Source organism: Populus euphratica, unplaced genomic scaffold (assembly GCF_000495115.2).
Source record: "Populus euphratica unplaced genomic scaffold, PopEup_1.0 scaffold104.1, whole genome shotgun sequence".
In the NCBI taxonomy this organism is placed as follows: domain Eukaryota; kingdom Viridiplantae; phylum Streptophyta; class Magnoliopsida; order Malpighiales; family Salicaceae; genus Populus; species Populus euphratica.
Window position 1 is genome coordinate 865443 of NW_011499915.1, and position 24698 is coordinate 890140.

Genomic DNA, 24698 nt, shown 5'->3' on the forward strand with positions numbered 1-24698 from the left:
CTGTGATAAAAGGCGACCGCCTATGATGAAAGGCGAAGACACCAAAGAGAGTTGGTGTAGGTGGAGCTGTCAAGTGTAATGATGAAAGACGTAGAAGCTCCAAACATAGAAAGAGAAAGTTGCGGTATACTCCTCGTAATCATCAAACATAGTATAGAGATACGGAAGAATAAAGAAATATTTGAAAAATTGAAAATATAGAATTGTTGTTATTGTGGTTGCAAATATAATTCTTTATTGATGAAATTACTTTTTTATATAAGAGTTTTAATAAGGAACTTCATAAAAATAATGAAAAGATTTTAATAGAAAAATAGCTGAACAACTTTTTTTGCAACTAACATCCTAACAAATAGGGCTAATCTTGACTCAATCTTTTTGGCATCAAGGACCACTTCTTCAGCAACAAATGAGGCAACCATCAACAATATATAACACCGGAAAGCAAGAAAACTTCTTTAGAATCTATGGTGAATTGTTGTCCATTTGGCCCTAGCCAAAAGCAGCAAACAAGCCATGGAGCAGGACTGTTTCAGTGCGCTGAATACTTTCCACATAAAATAATCTAAAGCTTCAGAAATCATCAAAGAAAAAATTGCCAGAAATGGACGGCAATTAAACAACAGTGCGCGCACACATATTTGCTAGCGATGCCTTGAGTGTTTTCCGTATAAGATAATCTATAGCTGCAGCTATCATGCATGAAAAACTGCCAGAAACAGAAGGCAAATACCGGTGAGCCATGAATTGGTCATTCACCAGAGACCTTGCTGCTGCCTTGACTTGGTCATTAACCGACCAATACCTCAGCTCACTGCTATAAGAATATTCTATATGGGCATTTCTTTTGTGCAATAAGTTAAGAAAGCCGATTTTGCCATCATAGCCGATTTTGCCATCATTGGTGCCTTCGCTTTTTTCAAAATTAACCAAAGCTTTCTCTTATAATCAGCAACATTAATTATATTGCCACCATCTATAAGGACAAGTAGAATCCTGTCAGAAATAGATAATCCCGGCAAAGATCTGTGCGAAGTTTTAATCAAGTGGCAGTATTTAATTAACAGAATGATTCAAATAGACAGTCCACGATATGCATCGCAGGCACCGATATATTCATTGTTTCTCTGTGTAGTCAAGACCATTTCACATCTCACTCAAACACAAGTTCAACATAGAACACAGTTTTACAGCGAAGTACGATATGGTTACCAAGAAACCATTGAGATCTTCGCTTCTCTCATCACTAATTTTCTTTCTTTTAGCAATATCATGCCATGCATTCTCGATTAGAGAAGCTAGCATAAGTGATCTCCAACTTGCTTTTAAGCAGAAGAAGCTCACCTCAAGGCAACTAGTCGAGTTCTACATTGGAGAAATCCATGGGCTCAATTCAGTCCTTAAAGGGGTCATAGAAATAAACCCTGATGCACTCTATCAAGCTGATAGAGCCGACTATGAGCGGAGGGTTAGGGCACAAGGTGCTCTGGTTGGCTTGCATGGCATTCCTATACTGCTAAAGGATAACATTGCCACCAAAGATAAGCTGAACACAACAGCTGGCTCTTTTGCGCTGCTTCGATCAGTTGTCCCTCGCGATGCAGGGGTAGTGGCAAAGTTAAGGAAATCTGGCGCTATAATTCTTGGAAAGGCTAGTTTGAGTGAGTGGGCTGCTTTCAGATCACTTGATGCACCTAATGGTTTTAGTGCTAGAGGTGGCCAAGGAAAGGTGAGTAAGAGGGGTGTTTGGTATTCAAGTTGAATCTGTTTTTTATTAAAATTTGAATCTTTTAATTTAAATTAATTTTTTATATTTTTATATTATTATGATGTGTTGATATTAAAAATAAATATTTTAAAATTATTATTTTAAGCAAAAAAACACCTTGAACAGTTTTAACCGCATAATCCTTGCCGAAGTTTCTCTGTTTTTTTAATCAGTTTTTGTTGGCCTTTCGCTCTTCAATTATTTGCTTGAATATTCACGATATGATCAGCCATGGCCCGAAGAAATATCCATCGTTGTTGGTAGAGTAACGCTCTAGTGTTCTGGATCTTTGTGCAGAATCCATATGTTCTATCAGATGATCCTTGTGGATCAAGTAGCGGGTCAGCAATATCGGTAGCAGCAAATTTTGTAGCAGTATCACTAGGGACTGAGACTGATGGCTCCATCTTATGTCCATCTAATGCAAATTCGGTGGTGGGCATAAAACCAACAGTTGGTCTCACCAGCCGAGCTGGGGTTATCCCAATTTCTCCTAGACAGGACACTGTTGGGTGAGTGTTCTTATATTAATCCTATCACATCACTGCATTAATCTTCACTCAATTAGTCAATCATATCAACAATATATATGGTCCACTTATTGTCAAGTCGTTCCATTGATTTCAGTCAACAGATAATCACCCCTTGGCTTTGTATGGAGCAGGCCTATCTGCAGGACTGTATCGGATGCTGTTATCGTCCTTGATGCCATTGTAGGTGTTGATTACAACGATGGTGCAACCCAAGAAGCATCAAAGTACATCCCACACGGCGGCTACAAACAATTTCTCAAGCCTTATGGATTGAAAGGGAAGAGACTTGGAATAGTAAGGAATCCATTCTTGGGTTTTGCCAGTAAAGCAGAGAGTCAAGCTTTTGAGTATCATCTTCAAACACTAAGGTAATAAAAAAAATATTCTAACCATTAATTTAAGTTTTTTTTTTTTTTTATCAAATATGTGATTGTGTAATACAAGTTTTATCTTCAAACGAAGACAAGGAGGTTCAGTTATAGTTGACCATTTGGAAATAGCCAACATCAATGCTATCTTAAATTCCACTGGGAGCGGTGAAGCAATAGCATTGCTAGCTGAGTTCAAAATATCCTTGAATACATACTTGAAAGATCTGGTGGCTTCCCCAGTCAGAACCTTAGCCGATGTTATTGCATTCAACCAAAAATTTGCAGATCTTGTGAGTATATGGGAACAGGTTTTCTTTCAATTTTTTATGTACAATGATCAATATTTAAGCTACACCAGTAATTCTAAGAATGCATGATTACATCTGACAATCTTAATATATTTCAATGGCCATACAGGAAAAGATCAACGAATTTGGTCAAGACATCTTTCTTCTAGCTCAAGCTACAAATGGGATCGGCAAAATAGAGAAGGCAGCATTAATAAGTTTAGAGAAACTGACAAGAGATGGATTTCAGAAGATGATGAGGTATTATAAGCTAGATGCCATGGTCACACCTGGTGCAGGTTTTGCACCTGTTCTTGCAATCGGAGGATTCCCAGGGATCAATGTCCCCTCAGGATATGATGATAAGGGTGTGCCTTTTGGCATAAACTTTGGAGGATTGAAGGGTACAGAACCAAAGCTAATTCAGATTGCATTTGGTTTTGAGCAGGCTACTAAAATTAGAAAGCCTCCCACATTCAAGGCTTGAAGCTTCAAAAGAATGTCTTCTTTGAAATTCCAAGTTTTATATTGCATTGATCAATAATTATAGATTTTTTTTTTGGTCTTAGGGTTTGTTATTTTGTATCTGTTCTGTTGGCTTAAAGGTATGACACTAGCCAATTCTGTTTTGTAACAAAAAAATATTCAGTAACTTGGATCCGAAATCAATTTATTGTCTTCATATGGATTTAATTCCTAGTAAAATCAGGAAATCTCTCTCCTTCTATGTTTCGGATGAGATCAATACTATATATACCTAGGTACTCAGACTTGGTTTTCTCGCAAATTCATTCAAGCAACCTTCGAGGTCTTTCTCTTGCCAGTGCTCTCTATTCGCTAGTTTAGCCTTCTCAAAAACATTAATTCATTGTCTTTCAATCATGGTTTTCAAGAAAACTGTGGTTATTTTCTTCTTGACTACGGCTCTTTGTGGAGTCTCCATGGCTGCTCGTCTTTACCAGGTTGGTGGTTCTGCTGGTTGGACAAGCATGGGGGACAATGATTACCAAGATTGGGCAGCCAACAAGAAGTTTCATGTCGGTGATACTCTTGTTTTCCACCACGACTATCGATTCCACGATGTGAAGCAAGTGACTCGCCAAGATTTCAAGTCATGCAATGTAGCATCTCCAATAGCTAGTTACTACAATCACCACGGCTATGATTCACTGACTCTTAATAGACTTGGCCACTTCTACTTCATATCTGCTTTCCCTGATCACTGCCAAGCTGGACAAAAGATTGATATCTTCGTCACACCAGAAACTTCAAGTCCGACTCCTCCGCCTTTGAGCTCACCTATCAGTGCTGCATCAGCAACGTCCAGTGCTCCATCTCTTCATCTATCTTGGACTCTGAGCGTGCTTGCGTTCTGTCTCTTAGGATTTGCTTGTTAGGTAGTTTTTCAAGCAGATTCTGTGTCCATCTTGGATGGTTTTCCTCTCGTTGTATTAGTTCTATTACTTTTGTTATTAACTGATAGGAAAGATTTAAAATTAAACTTAATTTAGGATAGTTTATAATTCTTTCTTTCTTTCGATCTCTTCTGAGTCCAAATTCAACTGTTGTCTACATGTAAATGGTGTTACTTACTCTGAATTTTTCTGATGGCTTTAGCAGTTTGATCTCGGCGTCAAATGGAAAAATTGGCAGATATTAATGTCCCGTTGAATTATGTACAATCAATAATTGAATCCCAGATACAAACGCATACTCTCTGTGTTGTCACACCTGAAAGAAAACAGAAGCTTAATAACATACAATATTGTAAGGAAATGTAATACATTAGAGCCAAATTTATTTGCTTTTGTCAAAATTTTTCTTGTGAAATAATCTGCAAAACTCCAGAGAGAAAAACTTCAAGAAATGGACGGCAGATACCATAAGCCATGAATTGGACAAAATATGCACCAGAGACCCTATAGCCTTAGCATGCTAGTAAATTAGCGAGCACTTCAGCTCAGTGCTGTAAGGATATTTCTAAAGTTAATATATCAATGCTGCGATAAGTTAAGAAAGATGATTATGACATGGTTGGAAAGATAAAGAACAGACAATTCTGACAAAGAGCAGTACAAAACATCTCAGTAAGTGTCTTATGACTCACAGCAGCACTAGAATACAGTCCTCCATTCAGTTAGTCATGGCTACCAAGACAGTAGACAGTACTAAACTTCTCACTCGTCTCGTCACTAACTTTCATTATTTTAGCAATACCAATCCATGCATTCTTGATCAAGGTAGCAAGCATATGTGATCTCCAGCTTGCTTTTAAGCAGAACCAACTCACGTCAAGGAAACTGGTTGAGTTCTACATTGGAGAAATCAATAGACTGAACTCATTCCTAAAAGGGGTCATAGAAATAATTCCTGATGCACCTCGCCAAGCTGATAAGGCTGATGACGAGCTCAGTGTTAGGGCACCAGGTTCAATGGTTGGTTTGCATGGCATTCCTATCCTTCTCAAGGATAACATTGCTACCGTTGAACACCTCGTCTGGATCTTTTGCACTGCTTGAATCAGTCGTGCGTCATGACGCAGGTATTGTTGTGAAGTTGAGGGAAGCTGGAGCTATAATTCTTGAAAAGGCTAGCTTGAGTAAGCAGGCTGCTTTCATGTCACTTGAAACCCCTACGGTTTGAGTGCTAGAGGAGGCCAAGGAAAGGTGAGCTAAGGTGTTTTAATTCTTCAGATGGCAGGACTTGGACAGAAAGATTATACAGATTTGATAAACTAACTTTCTGGTGTTTTGAATCTTTTTGCAGAACCCTTGTGTTCTATCAGCAGACCCTTGTGGATCAAGTAGTGGGTCAGCAATATCAGTGGCAGCAAATTTGGTAGCAGTGTCTCTAGGAACTGAGATTGAAGGCTCCATCTAATGCTAACTCAGTGGTAGGCATAAGACCAACAGTTTGTCTCATCATCGGAGCTGGTGGTCTCCCGATTTCTCTTAGACAAGAAACTGCTGGGTTAGTGATCTTCTGTTATCCATATCAGCTTATGAGATGTGAAAGACCTATTTAAGAAGCAGGAATATTTTCCCAATCACAAGTAGAAAACGGCTACCAAAAAGAAAATGATTGTCATGAAGATGAATTAAACTTTATATGTATGTTTCCACTGCATTTTAGCAACTTGTAAAGCTATACGGCGTTCACCTAAAAGAGTAATTTGTTAGTCATTACAACTACAGAGGACTCTGTTTCGAAACTATTGTATTGAATTCAAGGAACATAAATGCATCTCTTGGCTCTGGATGGAACAGACCTATCTGCAGGAAGTTTCAGTTTAATTTCTAAAATATATTTTAATTAAATTTTATCTTATTAAATCATTCTAGATTAATTTTTAATTAATGGTTCTTAAGTGTGAAAACACAATCTTGAAATAATGATATTGTTAAACTGAAATGGTACGTGTGTGTGTGTGATTTGAATGATCTCTCAGCAAAAATAGTAAATGAATATACTGTGGTAATGCACTCTCCCAGGTTTAGTATTGGTTTGTTCTTTTACATAATTTACCTGTTCCGATCTCTTCATTTCACTGTAAACTCTAACAGGAGAAAGTGTCGTTGGAATATAAACTCACGTAGAAATTGCTAGTGGCTACTGGCTACTGGCTAGCGTTGGAGCATACGCTGTGCGCGGATCAAGTAGTGGGTCAGCAATATCAGTGGCAGCAAATTTGGTAGCAGTGTCTCTAGGAACTGAGATTGAAGGCTCCATCTAATGCTAACTCAGTGGTAGGCATAAGACCAACAGTTTGTCTCATCATCGGAGCTGGTGGTCTCCCGATTTCTCTTAGACAAGAAACTGCTGGGTTAGTGATCTTCTGTTATCCATATCAGCTTATGAGATGTGAAAGACCTATTTAAGAAGCAGGAATATTTTCCCAATCACAAGTAGAAAACGGCTACCAAAAAGAAAATGATTGTCATGAAGATGAATTAAACTTTATATGTATGTTTCCACTGCATTTTAGCAACTTGTAAAGCTATACGGCGTTCACCTAAAAGAGTAATTTGTTAGTCATTACAACTACAGAGGACTCTGTTTCGAAACTATTGTATTGAATTCAAGGAACATAAATGCATCTCTTGGCTCTGGATGGAACAGACCTATCTGCAGGAAGTTTCAGTTTAATTTCTAAAATATATTTTAATTAAATTTTATCTTATTAAATCATTCTAGATTAATTTTTAACTAATAATTTTTAATGTATTTGACTCATTATATTTGTAATATATTAGCCCAAATATAAATTATAATTATAATTAAATAAATTAAATAATTTAATTTATTATCAATTCAACAATTTATATAATTTATTTTATATCCAAAATTTGTTCTTTCATTACCTAAATTAAGATAACATATAACATGACAAAAGTATAACATTCTCTATATAAAATGATTTAGTAATTTCAAGTCTAAAAATCACTTACATAACTATTATGTGAACCTTTACATGGATAAACGTGATTTTTTTCATATGAAATTTTCATTCAGGTTAGTTCAATATAAATATTTTATAACAAGTACCTATATATTAGTTATAGATATCTCTTACGAGAACAACTGTTTCTTTTCATAATAAAAAAACATTATATATATAGTCTATATATATATATATATATAGTCTTTATGGTTTTAATGAATATACAGTATTTAAAAAAAATATCAATTAGAAACATTTTAAAAATAACATTTTTATATAATAAAAATCTCATAATTATAGCAATTTTATAATATTTTTATAAAATGTTTTTATTATATAGACTTTATTTTTATTTTAGATCCATTAATCTAATATTATATAAATATTAAAATAAATTATTTTTTTATTAATAATAAATATATATTTATATAAATATAATAATATCACAAATAACCAATCAATTAATTAAAAAACATATTACACTAACATATTCGTATTCACATGGTAACTTGGGAGATTATATGTTTTTGCTGCAACATAATTACAGGTAGGACGCATCTATGTAAAGACTATTTGTTCTCCTTTAAATTTTGTTGGTAACTTGTGCAGAATCGATGGAAGCTTTTGCTGTACGAAGAGCAGTTTCTCAAATTTCATTTATTATTATTGTTATTAATCTGGATGAACTGGAACACTTCTGCATTTTTATACTGAAGAAAAAAATTCATATAATTGTTCATAGATTTTTTAAGCTTTTATAATAAAACAACTCAATTTCATTATAAAAATTCAAAACAAATCTTGAAAAACTAAAAATAATACTAAATATAACTTGGATTCATTATAATAAAATCTTAAAAGAATCCAAAAATATGTAGCCTAATAAAAAAAACCCAAAAAAACAATTGAAATAATTTTGATTTAAATCAGTTTAAAAAAATGAATTAAAATTAATAAATTTAAAGTTAATTTTAGTTTAATTTAGTTTAAAAACTTAAAAAAATTATTTTAATTTAGATATTTATTTTAGAATCAAATTGAAATACATGACTTTATTTAAAGAGTATTTAAGACTGAGATGATAATTTTTTTCAAGTATTTTTTATTTGAAAATATATTAAAATAATATTTATTTTATTTTTTAAAAAATATTTTTGATATCAATATATTAAAATATTTAAAAAATATAAAAAAATTAAAAAATTATTTTTAAAATATTTTTAAAACATAAAAATAAATAATAACTTAATAGCCACGCACACCGTTTGATTTTTCCTCCTTGATTGGTGCGCTTCTTTTTGAAATCCGATATCCAAAAAGCAATAGCACTGTCGGAAAGTTATGTTCACACCCTTGTGCCGAGTAAGCATACTATTAAATTAATATGAATTGACCATCCTAGGCTATGGCCATACATTAATATCTAGTTAAGTACTCATGATAAAATTGGTTTAAATTTTTTAATATAAAAATTTAAATATTATTAATATTATTTAAAAAAATAATTGAATAAGAATTGTTTTGATATAATTAATTGAATTTGCAGGTTAAAAAACAATTTATATAACTCCTGAAAATATAATTTCACTAAAAAAATAAAGATATTATTTTTTTAATATTAAAATAATAATATAATAGATTGAATTAGATTAATTTGAATCATATTAAATTTATAATCCGAATTATGAGACTTTAATAACCTTCCAAAAAGCAAATCAAAATAAATTATAAAGTTTAATTCTTAGTCGAATCAATATTGAAAGTTAAAATTTAAAAAAATAATTCAAAAAAGATTTATTTGGTCATGAGACCAAGATATTCTTCTAGAAAATAAATAGAAACAAATTATGAAACTTAATTCTTAACCAATCTAGTATTGAATAATAAAATTTAAAAATATCAATTAAAAATGAGATATAAAAAACAGTATAAGTATACTCAAGTTAATCTTTTAAACATTATTCTCAACTCATGAGGTTCAAATAACATAATAGAAAATGAACAAAATAAATTATGTTCAACCAATTCAATATTAAAAGATAAAATTAAAAAAATTAATTAAAAAAATTAATTAACCATATTATCCTGTTAAACTTGAAATTTGTATAATGAGGATATAATAAATCAATAAAAAAATTAATATTAAAAAATAAAATTAAAAAAACATTGTATTTTTTTTTTAAAAAAGTGAAGTAATATTTAATTAATAATAATATGTGAGGAGAGGAGAGGCACCGTAAACCTTCTCTTTTAGTTTATAATTAGTAATTATTAATTAATTAATTAATTAATTAATTCTATCAGTAACCATAAATTAATATAAATATATAGAAACGTCCTGTATTGCTGCTTCAGCCTGCAGTATTTGTCTACTTAAGGCAGCACCATCTCCTATCTCACCCGTAGCCTACTTCAGACTTGAAAACTCAGCTGGGCGACTCAGTTGAGCACTTCTCATCTTATAAGCTATGGCCAACAATTCTCTACTGTTTTTAATTCTTGCCTCTTTATTATTATCTGGGTTCTTTACCAAGACAAGCAGTGCCTTCTCAATTGAAGAAGCAACTATAGATGATCTTCAACTAGCTTTTAAGCAAAACCAACTAACCTCTAGACAACTCGTTGGGTTCTACCTCAAACGGATCCGCAGACTCAATCCGCTTCTTAGAGGGGTCATAGAGGTGAACCCTGATGCACTCTTTCTAGCCGATAAGGCTGACCGAGAGCGCAGGGTCAACGCCACGGGGTCAACTGGTGGTTTGCACGGGATTCCTATCCTGCTCAAGGACAATATTGCAACCAAAGACAAACTGAACACTACAGCTGGTTCTTATGCACTCCTTGGATCAGTTGTGCCTCGGGATGCAGGTGTGGTAATGAAGTTGAGGAAAGCTGGAGCTATCATATTAGGGAAGTCTAGCTTGAGTGAGTGGGCTAATTTCAGGACAAATGGCGCACCCTCAGGTTTTTGTGGGAGAAGCGGCCAAGGAAAGGTGAGTTGCTTAATTACTCGCACAAGTCAGTTGTTCAAGCCTTTCTTGAAATGATTCATCACTTATCCAGGCTTCTAACTGCATGTCATGACTCTGCTATGCTAAACATTACCGTCATCTCATGGACTTTTGGAGTTATGTCTGAAACTAACAGATAATTCTGGGGTTTGATTGTGATTATAATCAATCATTTTGTAAAATTCAAAAGGTTTTCTAGCTTATGCTAAGAACAAACAAGCAGGAAGCACGATTGGCATTCCAATGCTACAAGTTCTGTGACGATTGTCTTCCGAATGACTTGTCAATTGCACTGACGACATGAGATAATAATTGTGTGACCTTTATTTGCAGAATCCATATGTTTTGTCCGTGACTCCTTGTGGGTCAAGCAGCGGGTCAGGAATATCAGTGGCAGCGAACTTGGCAGCCGTGTCACTTGGGACCGAGACTGATGGCTCCATCCTATGTCCATCGAGTTACAACTCAATTGTGGGCATCAAACCCACTGTTGGTCTCACTAGTAGAGCTGGGGTTATCCCCATCACCCCTAGACAGGACACTGTGGGGTAGGTGAATTCTTAGCCGACTGTGATAATTTTACTAGCATCAGCAATTGAGATAATGTGAATCAGTATTTGCTGTATTATACTGAATGGTCGGTAAGATTTATGCTGGTTTCTGGTTGTTACATGTTGGATGGAGCAGGCCAATGTGCAGGACAGTATCGGACGCTGTATATGTTCTTGATGCCATTGTAGGCTTTGATTCAAATGATGCTGCAACCAGAGAAGCAGCAAAATATATTCCAAACGGTGGCTACAGACAATTTCTTAACCCTCTTGGGCTTAAAGGGAAGAGATTGGGGATATTGAGGACTCTATTTTACAATTCGGGCAACGATAAAGGATCCCGTCGGCATCAAACTTTTGAGCACCATTTTCAAACACTAAGGTAAAAAAAACCAAGTGTTTTTCTGGTGTCATTTTCGTTTTTTGTTTTTGTTCATAAAAAATTGAAAATAAAATATAAAAACTTGCTCGTTTTTGTTTTTTGTTTTCAATAAATAAAAAATGAGAACAAGTTTTCAAAACTTAAAAAAAAATGTTTCTCAAAAGTTGTGCAGTTAATCTACAGAGTATATATATGACTTTAGTGATTATTGGGCTAATAACATATACGAGACACCTAGATAATTTATAATTAAATAAAATAACAGTTATTTTTTAAAATATTTTTATTTAAAATTTATTAAAATAATATTTTTATTATTTTTAAAAAATTATTTTTAATATTAACATATTAAAATAATATAAAAACATTAAAAAAATTAAATTTATTTAGGACTAAATTTATAATAATTGGAGGGTAGGTCACAACCCAGGAAATAAAATCTCGGGAGTTGGGTTATGACCCAGCTCCAAGGCGAACAAGGATTAAGTTGAGAGCCAAGACTAGGTTCAAGCCGTCCTAGAGGGTTGGCTTAGGATCAGTCTAAGATGATAGGGTCCAAGTCGGGACTGGATCTAGACCCATTCTACAGCATTGGATATCATGGCTATTAATTCCAATTGAGATTAAGTGTATTTTATAAATTAAAAGACAAAAACTAATTAAGAAAATTGCAAAACAAAACAAGTTTTCTGTTTTTAAGAATCTGTAAACAAAAATAAGAAATTTGAGAATAAAAACAGAAAACGAGAATGATATCAAACGATCTCTAGATTTTTCTAGTAGTAGTTTCAATAATCTCATGGCAAATTAGTGCAAGCTGACTAGACAATCTTTATATTTTCCAAAATTAAGACGACAAGGTGCAGTTCTCGTAGACAATTTGCAAATAAGCGACGATGACACGATCACAGCCGGGCAGAATGGAGAATTACTTGCAATGCTGCTCGAATTCAAGCCAGCCTTGAATGAGTATCTAGAACAGCTGGTGGCGTCTCCAGTCCGATCCTTAGCAGCTGTGATAGCCTTCAACAAAAAGTTCTCCAGATTGGTTAGTACATGCGCGACTATAATCGGCATACTGAACCAACACGGGTGCAATCCACATTTTGATTTATTTGGTTGGTCTTGCAGGAAAAGACCAAGGAATACGGTCAAGAGCTCTTCGAGAAAGCCGAGTTCTTGAGTCGAAACATAACAAACATTGATGCTACATTGAAGAAACTGGTGTCAACATTCAGCAAAATCTCGAAGAATAGCCTCGAGAAATTAATCAAGAAGAACAAACTAGATGCGTTGGTGGCACCTGATTTTAGTTATGTATTATCATTTGTTCTTGCAATTGGACAATCCCCTGGAATCAGTGTCCCTGCTGGGTATGACAGTGACGGTGTGCCTTTTGGCATTTGCTTCGGTGGACCAAAGGGTTCGGAGCCAAAACTAATTGAGATTGCTTATGGCTTTGAGACAGCTACCAAGGTTAGGAGGCCCCCTGCATTCAAGCCTTGACAGCCTAGCGAAATCCCATCGAGACTTGTTTTGATGCTAATCAAGTACCTAACAGTTCAATAATAAAACTCTTATTCTGGGCAAACACCTTAATTTTCAAGCTTTAAACGCTTTCAAGTTAACGTGCTGCTTAGCTTTGTGAATCTGTGGTTTGGTGTTGGGCTGGGTTTCATGCCCGGCATGGCTCTTTGAAATTACTAGATGGGCTAGCAGATGGATCCATTGTCTTTTGGAGCTTGCTCCATGACTATGTATAATTGGGTCATCACGCCCACTTTGAGAGTGTTTGGGTGTGAGGTGTGGTATTTTTTTTTTTAAGGTACCATTTTTTTAAAGTACACACCATATTTTTTAAAAGCAAAAAATATATATATTTAATAAGAAATGTGGTAGCTTTTAAAAAAAAACCAACCACAACTCCAACCCAAACACCCTCTATATATTATCTTAGATCCAAGCTGAATAAAAAATTATGAACTTCGTGGTACATTCTTGGATCATCGAGGCTTCCAAAACATTCTAGACTTGATTCTTAAATGGGTTGAGGATTTTGGATGATGTCCTCGGCAGTCTTACGCGGGCTTCTGTGTATAAATTTTCTTCCCTGTTTTTTATTTTCTATTTGTAGAGAGCCGGAGCCGAAGTTTGCAAAGATACCTACCACTAAAAGATTTTGTGCTAGTTTATCTCAATAAAAATATTGAGAGATGGCTTCCAGAAGTTGATGTGGGATAATAAGCTAGATGCCTTGGTGACTCCTGGTGCAGCTGCTGCTCCTCTCCTTGCAATTGATATGGACATATCGCCCATGGGTGAACCATTAGATGACGGCATTGTGCTATTGTTCCTCTCATCTCCATGGTTTTTTCTTCTTCTTTTTAGATCCTTGCTTTTAACCTGTGTATTTTTTTCCCTCTCTAATTGAGGCTGTTAATGACCGTTTCCTTTAAAGTATGGTGAGCAAATTCAGAACCCATGTGAAGAGATCAATAGATAAGGATTGCAGGAGTCTCAAAATCGGCATATGCCATAATATCCGCCCGAGTGCTCTATGAATCTGCCTGTTCTGGTCCATGCCGTCATGCTTCTTGGTTAAAGGTAAATAGCACTGCGTATGTATGCTATCCTCGCACAATCATTGCGATGTGACCTAACTTAATGCATGCTCATAATCTGGTAGTGAGGAGACACAATTTGGTCTCAAAATTGGCATTAATTCCATAATATTCGGCCGAGTGCTCTGTGAATCTGCCAATTTTGGTCCATGCCATCATATTTACTTCCTGGCTACTGCTTTTTAAAATCCACTGTGCAGAAGGGAAATAGCACTGTGTATCCATGCATCCTTACACACTCATTGCGATGTGAACTAACATGATGCTTGCTCATTATCTGGTAGCAAAGAGACAATGTGGTCCAAGTTTTATCGAAATCTAAATCATATCTAATTAAAAATTAATTTACATGTCAATATATGTTATATGTGGAATGATGACAAGAATGAATCCCATTCCATTTAAGGAGTCTAATTACTAAAGTTGGCCTAAATGAAAATAAAAATTAGTTGCAGTTGACTTTAAATTGGAACAAAGATGAAAGCCAGATATTCGGTTCCTAGAAATTATCCAATTGCAGGAACAGATGTTGCCAGACAACAAACCTCAGCCGAAACTCAAAGATTGTAGGGAATGCGCAAGGGCTCTATATATTTATCATCAAGCTAAGAAGCTGGTGAATTTAGTGTGTGCTCGTTGAAATTGCTAGTCTTGATACAGTCTTTAGTCTCAGTTGCTTAGTGGTTTGAATAATTCTTACTATTTAGAGTCAAGTTATTTATTTTCTAGTTTTTCATCAAGGAATGTAAAATGTGGGTTGCAGTCTATATATATAGCTAGTTTTGTTGTTTAAATAAATAAGGTGCACATTTTTATATCTTACTTATATTTACTAGATGAACACTTATAAGTGATATTAAAATCTTGATAATTAAGCAGTCACAAGTTTGAATCTCATCATTTCTATTTATATGATAAAAAAATAAACAAAATGTAATATGAGCATGTACAAGTTTCAAACTTAAAAACTTTCATTTGAGGAGGTGTGTTAGAAAATAATATAAATCATATATTGGGACCTCATATAACAACTTAAATTATTGGGTTGAGATAGTTTTTATACCAAGTATATGGAGCTTGTTTGAGTTCGTATAAAGCTTTCTTTAGTTTGTATACATTTTGTTCTTTCCTTTTCTTCTCATAACCAAGAGGTTGCTCAACAAAAACCTTTTCACTAATTTTTCCATGTAGAAAAGTTGATTTTATATATAACTGAAAAATCATCCATCTTTTCTGAACTGCAAGAAAAATTACCAATCAATTTGTCTCCAAATATGTTATAGTTACAAAAACCTCTGTGTAGTCTACACCATATTTTTAAATGTAACTCTTTGCAACCAAACAGGCTTTGTATTTCTTCACCTTATCATTTTCATTGAATTTCATTTTATACACTCATTTTTCACCAACTTTCTTTGCCCGAATAGGTAAATTTATCAATTTCCAAGTATCGTTTTTCTCAATTGCTACAATTTCCACATCTATCAATGTTCTATATTTTGCATCTTTTAGTGCCTCTTCAAATAGAACTGGGTCATTAGTTGCAAACATAGCTAAAAATGCAATATCTGCTTCCTTAAATAAGCCTTCTTCACTCACATAATCCCTAATCCAAGTCGGTTGTCTTCTCAATTGTTATTCCCAAGCCTCAAGTGAATTATTTTCACTTGAAGAATCGCTTTCATTCGACCCATTCCAACTGCCATTACTTTTTTTAATACTACTATATACGTCAATTTCAATTTCATCTCCATTTGCCGCAGCTGCATCTGGTTTTATGTTATTTTCCTCCTAATTCAAGTCAGCCAAAGTAACTTCCTGATGAACTTTGTCCCAATCCTAGCTATTGTTTTTATCAAACAAAAATCATTCAATTCACTCTCATATAAATAATGAAAAGATGAGTTGATATTGTAACTTTTTTAGATATATTACAGAAATGTTTTGAATCCATGTTTTTTTTCCTTCCCGTTTCATTAAAAAAAAGGTTTTTTTCGTTCCACAATCAATAAATTGATATTATCATTGCAAACATTGTGAGTGGTAAAAATTACTGGTACTAATCCATCATATATAATTTAAAAATATTAAAAAAATTAATTTAAAATATAAATTTAAATTTTAATAAAAAAAGGTTAAACTTTAATTTCAAACATAGTATTTAAAGTCATTCGGAAATCGAATTTCAATGCACTCCTAGTACTTTTCTTTTTTGTTAAATAGATTATTTGCCAAACCAAATCGACATGGTATGGTGCATGGAAAGATTAAGAATTTAATATGACGATATCGTCAATCTGTGCAAAGGCAAATAATGAGAGATACCTCCTTCGAAGAATGGATCCTATTTCCATGCATGTACACACAGCCATCCAGCAACCATTTTTACCCTTTATTGCATTCGATTTCTTTCCCAGATTATTGAGATGCGAGCAGTGGAAATTAAGGAGTTAGGCGTAATTTAAGATTAATTATATTTGTGGCTCTTGTATTTACCATGATCATACTTTCAATTTCATAGGTTTTTAACTGATTAACACTTTATTTAACAACTAATTATAATCAGTAATCAACGCATTAGATCCATGAACAATCAATCCACCCACTACCTTAAACCCAAGAAAATGTCTTGGAACGGTTAGGATAAATGGTTCACAAAGGGGTTTATGAACGAAAAGCTTCAAAATTATTCTGGTGAAATTATTTTAGAAGATCCATGTCAAAGTTGATGGCTAATGAAACATAATTACTATAAGTATATCATCAGATTTATATGAATCAAAACTATTTTATAGTTTGAATTGGTAATAGTTTATAAATGAATAAAAAATAAAAATATTTATTTCACACATTAAAAGAAAAACTTTCTTTTAATGTTTATAAATATAATTTTTTATTATATAGTAAATTAAGTGATAATGAAAAAATTATTCTAATAGGCTTTCTAATGTTATTATATGAATATTTATACTATAAAAAAATAATATTTGAAACTTAGTGTGTCTAAAAGATTAATTTATCATTGAATTAATTTTCATAATTAATTTTAATATTTGTAACTGTTGAGATAAAATTAAATAGCAACTATTCAATTTAATTTAAAATATAACTATTTCATGAATAATTATATTATTTTATCAATAATTATATTGTTTGATTAGCAATCATACTACTTCATCCTTATATTTCAAATTTATTAAAAACTTGTTACTGCACAAAAAAACAATATATAATAAAAAATATATTTTTATCTTATTTTTTAGAAGTTTAAAGAATTTAGTCGTATCATAAAAATATTACTTATACGTAGGACAAATAAATACTTTAAAAACAATATTCTTCTAAACAAACTCCATATTTATTTTCATTCTAAAATATTTCTAACAAGTGAAATATTTTAACCAGATATTATTATTATTTATGTTGGAGAATGAATATCTGTGACCTAAAAAATAGGTTTGATTTGCATAAATTTTGTTAATAAATTCGTCAATTGTAAGGAAAGCAGGTGTGTTTTGATTTTCTGCATCCCGATCATAATCATAGTTGAATAGAATATATTGGGTGGTTTTTTTTTTTTTTTCCCTAACTTGGAAAACAAATGGGGTGGGTTTTGAATTAGGGCTAATCACAGGTAATTTCATTTTTAGCCAATGTTTACTTCATCTCGTACAAGAAAAATAACCAGGTATTTCATTAGTTTTACTGACATCACCAAGATGTTAGAGAGTGAGGAGATTTTCGAGCTTCTCTGATCCTATATGGTGGAGTTAGAACCCAGATATCAAATTCCTCTTGATCTCAGGCTCATTTGGCATCTTCTAGTGTCATGGGGTCTTTTACTTTTATTATTATCTGAGTTCTGCTTTCCAAGTCTGCTGTGATTGCTTGCCCAGTTGATCGATTTTGGGTTTTCTAGAAAACGATCTACCAGTTTCAAGGTTTTTATTTGAGTAAATTTTGAATTTTTTAAAACCTGGTTGACTAGCTATCCTGTTATTGCTTTAGCTGTTTGTTTTTCAGACTTTTAAGTGTTTTGTTTTTAGCTTCTGCTTTGTTTGTTGTTGCCTAAGATCATTTAAACATGAGTAACGGACCTTTATATTTCTTACAGTATGCCACCAGTATTTTGTCTAGTTTTTTTTTAATACAATTACCCTTAAAAAAAGAAGAGATGCCATTGTTTTGTTCTCTCTAATTTGCAAGCAAGTGGGTCCTGTACGTAGTTAGCCGGTTTTTGAATTTGATACGTCAAACTCCCCTGTAAAAAGACATCTAATGGCATCAGCCAAAAGACATTACAATTACAGTTGCTCGACCAAGTGAAGCTGACCTATTATGATGGTTGATGATCCATTGACTGAAGGGCCTGGTCCAAAATCAAAGCCTCTAGGCCGAGCCTAGGGGATCTATGGGTCAGCTGGGCAGAATGAAGTGGCCTTGATCATGGCGATGGACTTTGCATTCACTGACGGTATCTATAATGGCAGCTGCATTAGCCTCCTTGGCAAGAATTCGGCAGTGAATCCAGCTCGTGAGATGCCAATTGTTGGCGGAACCGGCCTTCTCCGATTAGCACGTGGCTATGCCATTGCACAAACTTATCGGCTTGATGTTACCACTGGTGATGCCATGGATGGCTACAATGTTACTGTAGTTCACTAGATGTTACTTTATTGTTTCAGAAAAGTATAGCCATGCTCTTTTTATCAGCGTGGTTTGCCATGAGTTGTTAACCTACTTTTAGGCTATGACTTGATGCAGCAGCACCATGCATGTTGATTACTATTAGTAGAGTAATCAGACGATTCAACCTGGTTCATTCTTGGAGTTTTTCTACCTAATTAAATTGTGAAATTAGTAATTTTTAATATTCATGAGATCCAACCACTTTTCCTTCCTTCCTTTCCTCTTTCCACAGTATTTGAGGAAGGAGTAAAAGTCAGAAAAGTGTTTGGCAAGCTGTTGATTGGCGTTGCTGCTGTTCTTATTTAGTAATGGCAGTGTTTAGAGCAGTGGGAGTAAGTTAATACTGCTTTACTTGCTGCCTCGTCATGTGATTTAAACAAAAGCATGGCCATCAATATACTTTAACAGATTAAGAAAGGATTACTAATACTGTCCGGAAAAATTTTCAACTTGTGATGATCATGATCAAATCTTGCTACTGCACTCAGAACCAGAAACAGCTTAGAGACTAAAACTTGTAACTAATTGGATTGAATAGTCCAGAAAGTTGACCTTGAAAGTTTAATAACTTGTTCCTGGCAATCTTTAGATGTGTCTCAAAGCTATGAGACAGTCTCTTTTGCTCCATGTAGAAAAGTTGATTTTATATATAACTGAAAAATCATCCATCTTTTCTGAACTGCAAGAGAAATTACCAATTAATTTGTCTCCAAACATGTTATAGTTATAAAAACCTCTGTGTAGTCTACACTATATTTTTAGGTGTAACTCTTTACAACCAAACAAGCTTTGTACTTCTTCACCTCATCATTATTTTCATTGAATTTCATTTTATACATCCATTTTTCATCAACTTTTTTTGCCTCAGTAGGTAAATTTGTCAATTCCCAAGTATCGTTTTTCTTAATTGCTACAATTTCCACATCTATCAATGTTCTATATTTTGCATCTTTTAGTGCCTCTTTAAATAGAACTGGGTTATTAGTTGCAAACATAGCTAAAAATGCAATATCTGCTTCCTTAAATAAGCCTTCTTCACTCACATAATCCCTAATCCAAGTCGGTTGTCTTCTCAATTGTTATTCCCAAGCCTCAAGTGAATTATTTTCACTTGAAGAATCGCTTTCATTCGACCCATTCCAACTGCCATTACTTTTTTTAATACTACTATATACGTCAATTTCAATTTCATCTCCATTTGCCGCAGCTGCATCTGGTTTTATGTTATTTTCCTCCTAATTCAAGTCAGCCAAAGTAACTTCCTGATGAACTTTGTCCCAATCCTAGCTATTGTTTTTATCAAACAAAAATCATTCAATTCACTCTCATATAAATAATGAAAAGATGAGTTGATATTGTAACTTTTTTAGATATATTACAGAAATGTTTTGAATCCATGTTTTTTTTCCTTCCCGTTTCATTAAAAAAAAGGTTTTTTTCGTTCCACAATCAATAAATTGATATTATCATTGCAAACATTGTGAGTGGTAAAAATTACTGGTACTAATCCATCATATATAATTTAAAAATATTAAAAAAATTAATTTAAAATATAAATTTAAATTTTAATAAAAAAAGGTTAAACTTTAATTTCAAACATAGTATTTAAAGTCATTCGGAAATCGAATTTCAATGCACTCCTAGTACTTTTCTTTTTTGTTAAATAGATTATTTGCCAAACCAAATCGACATGGTATGGTGCATGGAAAGATTAAGAATTTAATATGACGATATCGTCAATCTGTGCAAAGGCAAATAATGAGAGATACCTCCTTCGAAGAATGGATCCTATTTCCATGCATGTACACACAGCCATCCAGCAACCATTTTTACCCTTTATTGCATTCGATTTCTTTCCCAGATTATTGAGATGCGAGCAGTGGAAATTAAGGAGTTAGGCGTAATTTAAGATTAATTATATTTGTGGCTCTTGTATTTACCATGATCATACTTTCAATTTCATAGGTTTTTAACTGATTAACACTTTATTTAACAACTAATTATAATCAGTAATCAACGCATTAGATCCATGAACAATCAATCCACCCACTACCTTAAACCCAAGAAAATGTCTTGGAACGGTTAGGATAAATGGTTCACAAAGGGGTTTATGAACGAAAAGCTTCAAAATTATTCTGGTGAAATTATTTTAGAAGATCCATGTCAAAGTTGATGGCTAATGAAACATAATTACTATAAGTATATCATCAGATTTATATGAATCAAAACTATTTTATAGTTTGAATTGGTAATAGTTTATAAATGAATAAAAAATAAAAATATTTATTTCACACATTAAAAGAAAAACTTTCTTTTAATGTTTATAAATATAATTTTTTATTATATAGTAAATTAAGTGATAATGAAAAAATTATTCTAATAGGCTTTCTAATGTTATTATATGAATATTTATACTATAAAAAAATAATATTTGAAACTTAGTGTGTCTAAAAGATTAATTTATCATTGAATTAATTTTCATAATTAATTTTAATATTTGTAACTGTTGAGATAAAATTAAATAGCAACTATTCAATTTAATTTAAAATATAACTATTTCATGAATAATTATATTATTTTATCAATAATTATATTGTTTGATTAGCAATCATACTACTTCATCCTTATATTTCAAATTTATTAAAAACTTGTTACTGCACAAAAAAACAATATATAATAAAAAATATATTTTTATCTTATTTTTTAGAAGTTTAAAGAATTTAGTCGTATCATAAAAATATTACTTATACGTAGGACAAATAAATACTTTAAAAACAATATTCTTCTAAACAAACTCCATATTTATTTTCATTCTAAAATATTTCTAACAAGTGAAATATTTTAACCAGATATTATTATTATTTATGTTGGAGAATGAATATCTGTGACCTAAAAAATAGGTTTGATTTGCATAAATTTTGTTAATAAATTCGTCAATTGTAAGGAAAGCAGGTGTGTTTTGATTTTCTGCATCCCGATCATAATCATAGTTGAATAGAATATATTGGGTGGTTTTTTTTTTTTTTTCCCTAACTTGGAAAACAAATGGGGTGGGTTTTGAATTAGGGCTAATCACAGGTAATTTCATTTTTAGCCAATGTTTACTTCATCTCGTACAAGAAAAATAACCAGGTATTTCATTAGTTTTACTGACATCACCAAGATGTTAGAGAGTGAGGAGATTTTCGAGCTTCTCTGATCCTATATGGTGGAGTTAGAACCCAGATATCAAATTCCTCTTGATCTCAGGCTCATTTGGCATCTTCTAGTGTCATGGGGTCTTTTACTTTTATTATTATCTGAGTTCTGCTTTCCAAGTCTGCTGTGATTGCTTGCCCAGTTGATCGATTTTGGGTTTTCTAGAAAACGATCTACCAGTTTCAAGGTTTTTATTTGAGTAAATTTTGAATTTTTTAAAACCTGGTTGACTAGCTATCCTGTTATTGCTTTAGCTGTTTGTTTTTCAGACTTTTAAGTGTTTTGTTTTTAGCTTCTGCTTTGTTTGTTGTTGCCTAAGATCATTTAAACATGAGTAACGGACCTTTATATTTCTTACAGTATGCCACCAGTATTTTGTCTAGTTTTTTTTTAATACAATTACCCTTAAAAAAAGAAGAGATGCCATTGTTTTGTTCTCTCTAATTTGCAAGCAAGTGGGTCCTGTACGTAGTTAGCCGGTTTTTGAATTTGATACGTCAAACTCCCCTGTAAAAAGACATCTAATGGCATCAGCCAAAAGACATTACAATTACAGTTGCTCGACCAAGTGAAGCTGACCTATTATGATGGTTGATGATCCATTGACTGAAGGGCCTGGTCCAAAATCAAAGCCTCTAGGCCGAGCCTAGGGGATCTATGGGTCAGCTGGGCAGAATGAAGTGGCCTTGATCATGGCGATGGACTTTGCATTCACTGACGGTATCTATAATGGCAGCTGCATTAGCCTCCTTGGCAAGAATTCGGCAGTGAATCCAGCTCGTGAGATGCCAATTGTTGGCGGAACCGGCCTTCTCCGATTAGCACGTGGCTATGCCATTGCACAAACTTATCGGCTTGATGTTACCACTGGTGATGCCATGGATGGCTACAATGTTACTGTAGTTCACTAGATGTTACTTTATTGTTTCAGAAAAGTATAGCCATGCTCTTTTTATCAGCGTGGTTTGCCATGAGTTGTTAACCTACTTTTAGGCTATGACTTGATGCAGCAGCACCATGCATGTTGATTACTATTAGTAGAGTAATCAGACGATTCAACCTGGTTCATTCTTGGAGTTTTTCTACCTAATTAAATTGTGAAATTAGTAATTTTTAATATTCATGAGATCCAACCACTTTTCCTTCCTTCCTTTCCTCTTTCCACAGTATTTGAGGAAGGAGTAAAAGTCAGAAAAGTGTTTGGCAAGCTGTTGATTGGCGTTGCTGCTGTTCTTATTTAGTAATGGCAGTGTTTAGAGCAGTGGGAGTAAGTTAATACTGCTTTACTTGCTGCCTCGTCATGTGATTTAAACAAAAGCATGGCCATCAATATACTTTAACAGATTAAGAAAGGATTACTAATACTGTCCGGAAAAATTTTCAACTTGTGATGATCATGATCAAATCTTGCTACTGCACTCAGAACCAGAAACAGCTTAGAGACTAAAACTTGTAACTAATTGGATTGAATAGTCCAGAAAGTTGACCTTGAAAGTTTAATAACTTGTTCCTGGCAATCTTTAGATGTGTCTCAAAGCTATGAGACAGTCTCTTTTGCTCACGTTCTTCGCAAAGCTAACAATGTGGCAGATTCTTTGGCAAAACAAGGATTGTCCAGAGAGCCTGAACTTCTTGCTTGGCTCCTGACTGTTTCTGCTCCTCTGTATCTTGTTTTTGGATGTCGGTTGTATTGGGTCGATTTGGGACTATTCAAGTCTTCAGGCAATTTCTACACGAAGCTCTCTCCCTTCTTTCGCTGCAGCAATAATCTAGCTTAAGGGAAAGTTGACGATGTAGAGCAGTGGAAACAAGCAAAGGTCTGCGATAACCAGCAAAAGGAGTTCCGTACTTGCAGCAAAAAGATTGAACATATCTAATTTCATTCTTTCAAGCAGTCCTTTTATGCCCTGTCACCAGGAATCATAACAAAACAAATGGTAACCATATTTTTACGGCTACTGAATCAAGTTTATCAGCATGCTCTGCATGCACCTTTTCTGCCTGGAAACCTAATTTTAACATAATACAAAATGGACCACAGACAGAACTACACCATCAATTTGGGAGCTCGAAATTAGTCTTCGTTTCCACTGGCAGCAGTAGCTCTTCGAGTATGAAAGAATGAGTCAGGAGGGTATCAGCAGACCACCTCTCACAGTGATCTCTCTCAAAGCACCCCTTCAAGAAATCTTTTCCTTTCTCTGGCATATTTTCGGGAATCATTGGTGATTCATTCCCACGACAAGCTTATTGAATAATTCTTTCGAATCCAAAGTTCCCCAAGCAATCCGTCCTGTGATCATCTCAACAGCAATGCAACCAAGAGACCATATATCCAAAGCTGAGGTGATCTCAACAAATTGCAGACTCAGGAGACATATAGCATGGCGTCCCGCGGTATTGTTACACATGCAACAACTTATCCGAATCGTCCTCTCCAGGCTCTCTAGCCAGCCCAAAATCAGCAATCTTAAGATGATGACCCCTTACTCCATGATCTCCACAAAGAAAATCCAGGATGTTTGCCGGTTTAAGTTCGTAATGCACATGGCCATTATAGTGAACGCAAGATAACCCCTTCAGCAGCATCTGCGTGTATTCCCTGACATGGCTCTCCGGACCCGTACCTCCTTAATCTTTCATCAAATTTAGAAGAGAATCCTTAGGAGCATACTCCAACAAAAGATAGTACGTGAACACCCCTCGTTCAACACTCACACAATCTCCATAGCATCCTATAACTTCCTTGGGAGTATACTCCAACAAAAGATAGTACTTGAACACCCCTCGTTCAACACTCACACAATCTCCATAGCATCCTATAACTTCCTTGGGAGTATACTCCA

At 33.8% G+C, this 24698-nt stretch overlaps 2 protein-coding genes and 2 pseudogenes across 3 annotated transcripts; all 4 read left to right on the forward strand.

Annotated features, from left to right (window-relative positions):
* Window positions 1-1204: 1204 nt before the first annotated feature.
* LOC105134532 (putative amidase C869.01) lies at window positions 1205-3565 on the forward strand. Its single transcript, XM_011038985.1, has 5 exons — window positions 1205-1729; window positions 2066-2280; window positions 2433-2669; window positions 2764-2962; window positions 3090-3565. The coding sequence occupies exons 1-5, from the start codon at window positions 1205-1207 to the stop codon at window positions 3444-3446; spliced, it is 1533 nt and encodes a 510-aa protein (XP_011037287.1). The 3' UTR covers window positions 3447-3565.
* A 6189-nt stretch (window positions 3566-9754) lies between these two features.
* On the forward strand, window positions 9755-12978 carry LOC105134531 (putative amidase C869.01). Of its 2 annotated transcripts, none has more exons than XM_011038983.1 (5): window positions 9755-10393; window positions 10745-10959; window positions 11045-11344; window positions 12197-12392; window positions 12476-12978. In XM_011038983.1, the coding sequence occupies exons 1-5, from the start codon at window positions 9869-9871 to the stop codon at window positions 12848-12850; spliced, it is 1611 nt and encodes a 536-aa protein (XP_011037285.1). In that variant the 5' UTR covers window positions 9755-9868; the 3' UTR covers window positions 12851-12978. The 2 variants fall into 2 exon arrangements, with proteins under 2 accessions (XP_011037285.1, XP_011037286.1); XM_011038984.1 differs by having other exon boundaries at window positions 11099-11344.
* Window positions 12979-18303: 5325 nt separating this feature from the next.
* LOC105134533 (dirigent protein 23-like) lies at window positions 18304-18630 on the forward strand (annotated as a pseudogene).
* A 3806-nt stretch (window positions 18631-22436) lies between these two features.
* Window positions 22437-22763, forward strand: LOC105134534 (dirigent protein 23-like; annotated as a pseudogene).
* Window positions 22764-24698: the final 1935 nt, after the last annotated feature.

Coding starts and splice junctions, on each gene's coding strand:
- LOC105134532 (XM_011038985.1), top strand. CDS start 1,205: ATGGTTACCAAGAAACCATTGAGATCTTCGCTTCTCTCATCACTAATT. Junction 2,670..2,763: donor TATCATCTTCAAACACTAAG/GTAATAAAAAAA, acceptor CTTCAAACGAAG/ACAAGGAGGTTCAGTTATAG. Junction 2,963..3,089: donor ACCAAAAATTTGCAGATCTT/GTGAGTATATGG, acceptor ATGGCCATACAG/GAAAAGATCAACGAATTTGG.
- LOC105134531 (XM_011038983.1), top strand. CDS start 9,869: ATGGCCAACAATTCTCTACTGTTTTTAATTCTTGCCTCTTTATTATTA. Junction 10,960..11,044: donor CCTAGACAGGACACTGTGGG/GTAGGTGAATTC, acceptor TGTATTATACTG/AATGGTCGGTAAGATTTATG. Junction 11,345..12,196: donor CACCATTTTCAAACACTAAG/GTAAAAAAAACC, acceptor TCCAAAATTAAG/ACGACAAGGTGCAGTTCTCG.